The sequence below is a fragment of the Oncorhynchus clarkii genome, chromosome 22, assembly GCF_045791955.1.
Source record: "Oncorhynchus clarkii lewisi isolate Uvic-CL-2024 chromosome 22, UVic_Ocla_1.0, whole genome shotgun sequence".
Classification (NCBI taxonomy): domain Eukaryota; kingdom Metazoa; phylum Chordata; class Actinopteri; order Salmoniformes; family Salmonidae; genus Oncorhynchus; species Oncorhynchus clarkii.
Window position 1 is genome coordinate 13402083 of NC_092168.1, and position 11372 is coordinate 13413454.

General features: G+C 40.0%; 1 protein-coding gene across 1 annotated transcript in view; it reads right to left on the minus strand.

Annotated features, from left to right (window-relative positions):
• The window catches only part of LOC139380418 (inactive dipeptidyl peptidase 10-like), a 146094-nt gene extending 136837 nt beyond the window's left edge, over positions 1-9257 (minus strand). The window contains exon 1 of the mRNA XM_071123078.1: positions 8940-9257. Within this exon, the coding sequence (XP_070979179.1) occupies positions 8940-9008 (69 nt within the window). The 5' untranslated portion in view covers positions 9009-9257. The remainder of the gene's footprint in view (positions 1-8939) is intronic.
• Between the last annotated feature and the right edge of the window lie 2115 nt (positions 9258-11372).

Consider the following 11372-nt stretch of genomic DNA (forward strand, 5'->3'; position numbering starts at 1 on the left):
ATGTTATTCAATGCATTTCATCAAATAATGAAAACAACATTTTTATATAATTACAGGGGTCCTAAAATAAAAAAATAAAATAGCTAAATGACCCTTGAAATCTTAAAACAATTCCCCGAGTCCCTGGCCCTTAGACCTTAGGGGGTTATGGTTCTATCAAAACTGTGGTAAACAACTGTTTAAAATACTCTGAATTCCATATCTGTACCACATGATACAACGACAATACATCTCTCCAATGTGGTAATAATGCTGGTTTACTAACCTGTATCCCAAATGGCACCATTTTCCCTAGTGCACTACATTTGACCAGAGCCCTATGGGTCCTGGTCAAAAGGAGTGTACTACATAGGTAATAAGGTCCATTTGGGATGTAGCCATAGTGCATTCAAATCCATAATTCAAATTATTTACATACCGCTCTAATCAAAGAGGGTATCAAACTGATTTGTAGGGACGCATTCAATTACTTATTCCAGATTCATAATCGGCCGCTACATTGGTATACAGTCTGTTGCATTAGTGTACGTTAAAATTCTAGTCAATGTTGAGCTGTTTTGCGTTTTGTGTATCTGTGCTGGTCTGAGCATGCCTAAGGACCAAATCTACCCAAGAGCATGCTGAACATATCTGAAGAAATCATCAAACATATCCTATACCCTTTATCATTATAGACTATATATGCTTTGTAGACTCTACATGCTCTACATGCTTTAATCACACCAATCAAATATGAAATGTCAATGTTTGTTTGGCTAAGGGACTTGGGATTTGGTTCACACTTTTACCTGAAGCAACCAGTCACGATGCCTTCATAAAACAGTCATAAGGAGGGGATAATAACTTTCGTAAGACATTAAGACAGAATCCAAAAAGTCACGGAAAGATAACAATGGCCAACTTACTTATTTTTGCATTATACAGTGCCTTCAGAAAGTATTCATACCCCTTGATTTATTCCACATTTTGTTGTGTTACAGCCTGAATTCAAAACCGATTAAATTGGTTTTTATCTCTCACCCATCTATACACAATACTCCATCATGAAAAAGTGAAAACAAGTTTTTAGACATTTTAACATTTTTTGGGCAAATTATTAACAGAAATACCTAATTTACATAAGTATTCATACCCCTGAGTCAATACTTTGTAGAAGCATGTTTTGCGGTGATTACAGCTGTGAGTCTATTTATGTTAGTCTTTAAGAGCTTTCACACCTGGATTATTATTTTACAAATTATTCAAGCTCTGTCAAGTAGATTGTTGATCATTGCTAAACAGCCATTTTCAATTATTACCCTAGATTTTCAAGCCGATTTAAGTAAAAACTGTAACTAAGCCATTCGTCTTGGTAAGCAACTCCAGTGTAGATTTGGTCTTGTGTTTTAGGTTATTGTCCTGCTGAAAGTTGACAAAATCTCCCAGTGTCTGTTGGAAAGCAGACTGAACCAGGGTATCCTCTAGGATTTTTTTCTGTGCTTATAGCTGTATTCCATTTATTTTTATCCTAAAAAACTCCCTTGTCCTTGCCGATGACAAGCGTAACCATAACATGATGCCGCCACCACCATGTGTGAAAATACATAATGCTTTGTATTCAGGACAAAAAGTGAATTTCTTTGGTACATTATTTTGCAGTATTACTTATGTGCCTTGTTGCAAACAGGATGCATTTTTTTATTCTGGCTTTCTTCTTCTCACTATGTCATTCAGGTTAGTATTGTGGAGTAACTACAATGTTGTTGATACATCCTCAGTTTCTCATATCACAACCATTAAACTCTGTAACTGTTTTAAAATCACCATTGGCCTCATGGTGAAATCCCTGAGCAGTTTCCTTCCTCTCCGGCAACTGAGTTGGGAAAAACGCCTGTATCTTTGTAGCGACTGGGTGTATTGATACACCATGCAAAGTATAATTAATAACTTTTCCCTGCTCAAAGGGATTTTCACTGTCTGTTTTTTTTTTTTTTTTTTTACAAATCTACCTATCAGTGCCTTTCTTTGAAAGGCATTGAAAAACCTACCTGGTCTTTGTGGTTGAATCTGTGCTTGAAATGTATTACTTGGTTGAGGGACCTTACAGATAATTGTATATGTGGGTTACAGAGATGGGTTAGTCATTCAAAAATCATGTTAACCATTATTATTGAACATTGAGTGAGTCCATGCAACTTATTATGCGATTTGTTCAGCACATTTTTACTCCTGAACTTGTTTAGGCTTGCCATAACAAAGGTGTTGAACACTTACTGACTGATGACATTTTCTTTTTACTCATTTCAGAAATGTTCTACTAACAAAATTCCACTTTGACATTATGTGGTATTGTGTGTAGATTATTGACACAAAATATCAACATAATCCATTTTAAATTCAGACTGTAACAGAGCTGCCAACTCTCATGTATTGGTCATGAGACAGATGCATTTGACCTCACATTCTCACCGCACACCTCATATCTCACGCATTGAAAAGCACTGCTTATATTTGTCTAATTAGTCTATTGTATAGTCAGCGCGTTAACTTTTCAACTGCTCCAAATTATTTTAAAATCGGAGCATCTGCACCTGCAATTTAACATCACGAGCTGAACCTTTATCATTGTCCTGTCTTGCCACAGCACTGAACAGCGGCACATTGAAGCATATGTAAGGGATCAAGGGGATTTGATGCATGTTTTAAAGAAACGCCCCTCAAAATTAGAGTAGAGCTGAATGGAGACAGAGAACATTCTCTGCTGAGTTTATAAACCTCTAAAAACAGTAGCATGGTAGCGCTGTTTTATGTACAATGTTGTCAACAAAACGAGGTAGAGGTTACTCCCGTCCCTATTGCAGAATGCCTTTTGGCAGCATGTACTAAAGTGGATTTAATCCGCACTTGCATTAGTTCCTTCGTTTTGTGATTGCCGTTTAGGCTGTGACAACGAAAAGGCAGTAGATAGACCTACGGTATGTTTCAGTCTGATCAGTGGAACAATTTTCATTCTGACAAGGATCTTCAACTAGTAGGCATAAACCAATTGAATATTGATATTGATTGTTATAACAAGAACATTTTCAAACACCCAGCACTTCAGGGGAGGCCAACCCTCTTGGAGAGCAAGCAGGATTTTCTTCCAGACCTATTTTAAAGAGATTGTCCACCCAAATTACAAAATGTTTGTGTTTTTATCTAAAAAGAAATCCCAATGTCACAAAATTGTTGAATTGTGAGTGTTCATTTAATGTTCAAAGCATTCTGAATACACGTGACCTGTTGTTTTTTTTGTTTTGTTTTTTCACCCTAGTCATATGCCTAAGCCATGTCAAAATGCATGGAATTGTAGGAAATTAGCCTTAAAAAGTAACATTTCCCATCTAGGGGCTTGTGCCAGTGGGCAATGAAATTGACATAGCAAATCTTACTCTAAGCTTTCTTCAAAAGTTGGCAGCCCTGCTGTAAACACAACAAAATGTGGAATAAGTAAAGAGGTGTGAATACTTTCTGAAGTCACTGTATGTACCGAAAGTATCTGCTAAAGCCAATTCAATGTTTACTGATTCCTGATTTGTCTATAGAACTATGACAGTTGGAAGAGTATGGCTCAACTATATGTAATACTTTGTAGAGTGTTTATTCTTCAAAGTAGACAGTACAACACCTTAAGCTGTGAAGGTGTTAGTTATTTCTGTAATGATATGCATCTGATCCATCTGTACCCAAGACCCACCAGTACCCTGATAATTGAACATTTGCCAATGATCACAACACAACGCAAACCACCACACAACATACAGCACAACATTACCCTGTCACATATTTACTGTGATATACACCTTGGGTGTCCATACATGACTGGCCACAAGAACACAGAACCCTGCTCAATGCAAGTCTATGCCTTACAAATGCTTTCAACAGTTAAAGCCTCAAAGAGAAGTGGATAAACAGAACACTTTTTGGGGTCAAAGAACAGACAACACGTTCCAATAAGCGACCAAGACATTCGATCCACAGCAGCTTTGTACGAAGTGCAAGTTTTTGACGGAGGTTAAAGTTGAAGCTACTCCTAAAATGGACATTGATCGCCACCACAGGCCATTCACCCACTGTTGGAATTCTTGTCTATACTCCACAGTGGGGCTCTAATGTATAAACTACACTACCCAGCATGCCCATGACACACACAGGGAAACATGAGTGGGCCCTGATGGAACTAAATTCTCAACATTTAGACAGCTCAATCTACGAGTCTGTTTTTCTTTCATGTGAGTGGCTGAGCACAGTAGATATGGAGAGTTGCAGCTGTCCTATTCACAAATGAATAGGTGCTCTATTTGGTTCCTTGTTTGTTTATCGGAGCTCTAATGACCAATGTTTGATGCTTCATGTGATAGTCATTGTCTAGCGCTGAAGTCAAGTGTCTAGTCCGGAATAAAATCTATGACGCGTTTTCACTCAATGGCGTTCATATTATCTGTTATGAATGTCTACTCCTTCTCTCTCTTATCTCCTATGCCAAGTGATGTTTATTGTTTATAAAGCAAACAAGATATCAAATAGATACGAGCCCTCAATGATTTCATTCCAAAACAATTCCTCCTTGTATAGTTTTTTGTGTATTTTGATATCGATATTGGTGTTGGTAAAAAGACGGACTTGAGTCAATGACGTGCATAGGACAGAGAATGTTTTCTAGCGACATCGAGTCAAATTGGGACATAGCCATTCACAGAATGCAATCATCTGTATTAGACCATATAATGTCTGAATATTAGCCCAGACCACCTCCGCAGAAGCGTATGCAGGACAATAGAGTAATTATATTAATCAGCTTTTACTATCTGAATGAATTATCCACAACCGCAAATTAAAATGTGATTTGGTTGAAATTACACGGTATGTGCTAAAGCCTTTTTCTCTCCTGCAATCAAATTTAACTGAAGCCAATTAGACACAGCTGACTACATTCGTAGTCAAATTATGCTCAGAGCGTGGATAAGAATTGAGCTCTTTCCCTCCAATAAAAAAAGGTATTTCATCTATTCTAGGGAAATCAAATTGAAAAAGAAAATCGTAATGGGGGAGCCATCCACAGGGTAAGCTCATTGAGACACAACTGAATGTGTCTGAGTGGAGATTGTCATCACACGCCCAGTCAAACTCACAGGCTCTGCACTTTAAGAGTCTCTCACTTTACGTTTTTTTTTTGGAGACATAGGTGACATTGGGGCATCCAGCAGCCACTGAGCTATAAAATTACCGGCGAATTAAGGGAGAACGGAGGAGCAAGAGTGAAGGACAAAGCCAGTGGGAGTTGGATTGAGAGGGCTGCTCATGCAACTGATTTACTATTTTTGTTCCTCAGCCCTGTCTGCTGCTCTAGGAGTTTGGTTCTTATTTTCAACCTCTCTCTAAGCAATTATTTTAAATTCACTGTAGCTCGGTAAGTAGGCAAAAAATTACTGTGCCAATGACTAACTTTAAGGTTGTAAAGTATGACCTTATAAGTTAGAGGTGTACATATCTATCTAAAAGGTCAAATTTGTCATTGAGATTTATGTAGATTGTTGGGAGAGAAAGGTACATATCCTCCCCATACTAAGCTACAGTAATACAAGGCACATCTTTAGGCATTTGCACCCATGTCAAGAGAGGACACAAACCTGACCCGAATGGACACATCAACATGTTTTAAAATAGGTTTAACCTTTAGGCACACCAACAGAAACCCATCTGAACACAAAAAAAGTAATTGAATTATTAGTAGACAACCATGTGTCTACACCAACACCCATCTAAACAACAACATATACATGTATTGATTGACCCATTGAATACTACTGAAAAACAAAGCCCCAATTCCAAACCCACCCATGCACCCTATGCACCTTTGGATATCTGAGAGGACATAGGGCCATAGACACACAAGACAACCCCATCTTCCTCTATCTGAAGCCAGTGATCTTGTGATGTGGTTAATCTTGAAAAACAGCCTTTGAGTGGATTAGGGTAACGGAGACGTGCTGTTTATTCACCACGCACACAGACACAAAACACAGACCCAACACACTGACACCGAAACAAACACACAGACAAACAGGGCTTTTTCGGCCTGCTCTCCGCCTCTAATCAGAGGTTAGACCAAACTCTCTACGGACTCCCTCATATTCCCTTTTATTCCCACAGGAAAATATTAAGAACATATGCCAAAAGTGTGTTATATTTGCCAAATCTAAATCTGGGAGCATGGTTAAGATTAATCTATAAATAGGGCTCATCCATGTTACCAAATGATAATGATCCCAGCGTAAACATACCATACAATGATTTCTTTGTCAATGGCTTGTTACGTTAGTACTTCCATTTTTTGATAATTGGATAAGGAACAACTGAGGCCTGCTTTCACAATCATTGTGGATTTCTTTGAGAGGCTGTGTTAACTACATGTAAACTACATTATGTTGTTTGAAATGTAGCATCTCCCCAGGTCCGTTGGCAGCCTAGTCTCAATGGCTATGTTGAAAACCATTTGGCAGTATCCCGCTCCGCTCCTCTCCACGTCACCTTCTTCTCCTCCCCTCTCTCCTTTCCTCTGTCCAACTCTCTGCTCCTTATCCTTCAACCTCCTCTACTCCGCTCTCCTGTCCTCTCCTCTCTAGTCCCGTGGTTGTAAAAACGTGCAATATTAATCTGTATGCATGCCATTGCCCCAACTGTTAGAGGTGCAATCTGACCTTGTTACCTTACTTTTGGTCTCCTAAAATGCGGGGACTATGTACAAAAAGTGCTGTAATTTCTAAACGGTTCACACGGAAATGTCCTTAAATTATAGCTGACAGTTTACACTTTAACTTCTTTGTCATTGTATCATTTCAAATCCAAAATGCTGGACTACAGAGCCTAAACAAATGTATATGATTGTTGTGGTTTATAAAGAAGTATTATTTTATTTTTTTATACTTTATCAAAAGATTCTCCATCCCCATGCAACAGTTATGATTACAAGAAAAAGGGCAATGGGAAAGTTGACAGTGAATTGGAACTAGATTATAAAACAGTTATTTGCATCTTCCCTATGTGTATATCTCTCAATGCACTGATTAAATGTTGTGGATGGTTGATCTGCTAGGGCTGTCAGCGAGTCAGGCGCAGTCAGTGTGAGCCTCATAAAATCTCTGACATAAATAGCCTATGTGGCATTGCGTGTCACTACAATCCTGTGACAAACTGCATGTTTGTCATGAATGAATTACTCAGACCTGGGTTCAAGCAGGGGGTTCGTGATTGAGCATGCCTGGTGCAATGGAACCAATTAAATCATCACAAAAGTGCAAACCCTCCATGTCCAACTGTCACTCCAGGCAGGCCCAATCAAAATCTCATCTCATATTAAATGCTATTTGAACTCTGTAAATAAAATGGTACCCCTGACACAACATCCTTCAATCGAAGCAGAAGTTTTCAAGGTTAGAGCAAAACAGCATTTCAGAGATACGATAAAGGATGTTGGTATGTATTACAGTGTGGTTGAGTTTCTGTTCAGACTGCAGTGTGTCCTTCATCACAAGAACATACAAGCTACATCATAAGCACAAGAGGAGCATTGCTTGGAGACTTAGATTTGAAGGGAAAGGGAAAGGTAAAGGGGATACCTAGCCAGTTGTACAACTGAATGAATTCAACTGAAATGTGTCTTCCGCATTCAACCCAACCCCTCTGAAACATATATTCCTGAAGTGGTACAGTATTTGTGGGTGCTGTCCATGGTGCTTAATAAACTCGTGAGGCCCCACAAGTGACACCAAAAACTGACATTTACAATTGACATTCTGGTGACCACAGACAATAAACTATACAGTATGAGACCACCCACATCACAGCAGATGGATAGCAATGGTCTGGAAGATCTTTTTCCCGGGTGCCACACTGCACATGGGGGTTATTTAAACATTTAGGGAAGCAATATCAATCAGTAGAGTTGATGCACCGACCAGCCGCTAGTTGTTAAGTTGCAACGCTCCAACAATTCCTCCAGACACTGATGTCACCCGTTTAAATGTTTAACTAGAAACATTGCAGATGCTGAACAAAAACATTGCAGACTAGAACATGATCTCTGAGAGATATCTGTACTGCATGAACATACTGACAATAATAATCGTCAGGCCTGCCTCCTGGATAATTGTGGTTTACATGCCCAAAATACAGAAAATAGTTAGGGTTAGGTAAAGGTTATGGTTATGGTAAGGGTTAGGTTAATGGTAGGTTTAGGTTAGGGTGGAGACGTCCCACGGATCCCGGATAGCACTGACTGAGCTGACATGAGGCAACCGCTGAATTACAATCTTGCCCGAGCCGAGCACGCACGCGGCGCGGTCTCCCTCTCTATCTATCTCTGTCAGTGCAAGTTTCACGATTCCCACGAGAGCACTCATTACTCTCGGGCATTAGCGCTGACAAGCTCTTCGTAGAGAGCCACTAATGTATATAATAGCGATATATGCAGCACAAGTGCTTAACGTCTTTTAATATTCTCGCACGATTGGGAGCGCATGGACAGAAAGCTATAGGGTAAATAAGTCACCGGCTATCTAACAGCCAACAGTTAAACCACAATCTAAGTGAAATACATCCCTTCACTCCCCTCCTGTAGACTACGAAATATATTCCTGAATATACCATGTTCTAAAATATAGATAGTAGGCCTATTCAGATGACCCCTATTTCTCACACTCTGCCACACACAAGAACTGGCATTAATTTGCTTCATCACATTTTTGACACTATGTAATTATATAGCCGAACTGACCTTGTAGAATAGACAACGTAAATAGGTTTGACACATAGTTGTGTAACACTGATGGGGAACACATTATAATAAAATAGAAATAGCTCATTAACTCTTCAATAGCATAACCACAGATCCTGGCAAATGGATAGACTGGCAAGCCCACCTCCTCATCATCCTTTGGCGGTGGCTTCTGTCTCTGATTCGGCTGCGCCGCCTCCTTAGTGGCTGTCATGGTAAACTGCTGGTAATAGAACTTGGACTCAACTCGCTGTGAATCCTAAAGATGCTCTGTAGTCGGATCCCACTGTCCCGTGGATTAGTCAAAACGGCAGAATCTTAAACAGGAGGCATGCAGCAATGGGGTCCGTCACGAATGAATTATGCTAGGTCTTCGAATGTCTGCCGAGAACACTTGTCTCTCCACATTATGTTCAAGAGAGGGCAAAATATTTAGTCGTCAGAATTAAGTAGCCTAAACACAGAAAATATACTGGCTGCCTATGCACCTCTATCAGTCTGCAAGCGACTAACGAGGGGATCTTGACTGCTCGGTCCTCGTCTAGTCTGTGTGATCCAGGGTGAGGCTGTGGTGAGGAACTGGGAGGGGGAGGAGAGGATGGGGCAACGGAGTGAACTGATGCCGATGCGTTCCCACTGTAAAAATGGGTGGGGGTGATTACGTGTTTAACATAATATAAATTGACTGACGACCCAAAGAGCTCAAATGAGCAAATTATTTACATATATTTTGCTATTTCAGAACGTTAATAGCCGAAGCATTAGCTTGTACATCCTTCTAGTTTTCCCGTGATGTGTGTACAGTTGATGATGGTAGGCTCGGTGCTTGACATGGGATAAAAAGAGTGCAGGAGCTGCCTTTTTCCACGATGGTCTATTATATTATGTTCGCCGACATTCACAAATTACATGCTATAGAAACCTCTGATTATTCTCTGTTAAGATTCATACACATGTTTGATGACTTCTCCATGACTTTTAACCAAATTGCCATGACTATTATTATAACCTCACGAAAAAGTAAGCATTATTGAGACTGGAAGGCTGCTGTGTCTGATCCCATTTAGACATTTAACCCCCCACAAAGTAGAACTGCACCGTTATAGTCACATCAACAGGTGTTCAATCCTCCATCTGGAGAACTCCTGGGTGTGCAGGCTTGGCTTTTGATCCGGGCCCTGGAACACCCAAGTCTGCCTATCAAGTTCCCACTGAGCAGCTGATGTTTAGGCTACAATGTGGGTTAGACCAGGGCTTGAACAAAAGCCTGCACACCCAGTAGCTGTCCTTGGAGGATGGTTGGCAACGATTTATTAATTCAATGAACCAGGGATCACATGCATAAGGTAGGATACTTCAAAGCAAGGTATCTAACTAGACATGTTTATATATAAGGCTAAAATACTCATGTTTTAGGGGCGATCTATGCTCTATGCTTAGTTATTTGTCAGTAAATCCATTCTTAGACATTTTAAAACATTGTTGCAATTACATGGCTGCTATTTAATAGAGGGGAATCCCAGTTTTCCAACGATGCAGATGTATTTAGGCTTCCTACAGTGCCAGTGGAAAGGCGACAACGACATTAATGCTTAGTTAGCTATTGTTACAAGCGGGATAACTGATACAAGTTATGTTTTGAATTGGCTATCTAGTTAGTTTGTTGTCTGTCATTATTGTGTTCCAGCTGCTGAAATGTCGCGCTGTCTCCTCGGGCAACAGCCCACTCGCACTCTTACACACAGCATACACAGACACGCACTTAAGGGTCATTCCGATAATGGCTGATATGTCGATTTTTAAGGGGTTGATCATATTTAAAAGTGTGTCCTCATGAATTGCATTAACTAAAATTATCAAACTAATTTCAATGACCTTACAAACAAACCCTCGTTTGACAACTTGGAAAAGCGCATCATGTGCATTCAGGTTGGCTCATTTTAGATCTGCACAATATCGACCAGCCTACTGTCACGCATAGATTCACAGACTAGAGGCAAATAAACTTGAAGAAAGTGGAATCAGGAAATGAATGGCCACTCTCCATTGCTATTCAATGCAGATACCACCTATATTCTGCTTTGATCAACTTTTTTCGGCTTGGTGTGTGAATCTCGGCCAGAGATAAGCTACTTTGTTTTGTAGAGGAGCAGATACATAATTCTCCCAAAATGTGAAGTGCCAGTACGGGGCTCTGGACAGCTCCAGTCCAAGTCAAGCACCATAGGTTACATTATGGCTATTAGTTGGTTAATATTTATCCATTTGAATCATGAACCCTCTTCAGCTGTCCATGGTGCTGAAGCCCTGAACCACGCGCTATCAAAATGAACAAGCCAGATCCTGCTTTTACTGATACCACCTTGTCAAAAAGTTTACCAATGACCATTGCCGGAAAACAATCGGCATGGGCCCTCAGAATTTCAAAAGGTTCTACAGCTGCACCATTGAGAGCATCTTGACTGGCTGTATCACCGCTTGGTATGGTCCCTGCCATTGTTGGGAAGGGCCCGTAAGTAAGCATTTCACTGTTAGTCTACACCTGTTGTTTATGAAGCATGTGACAAATACAATTACA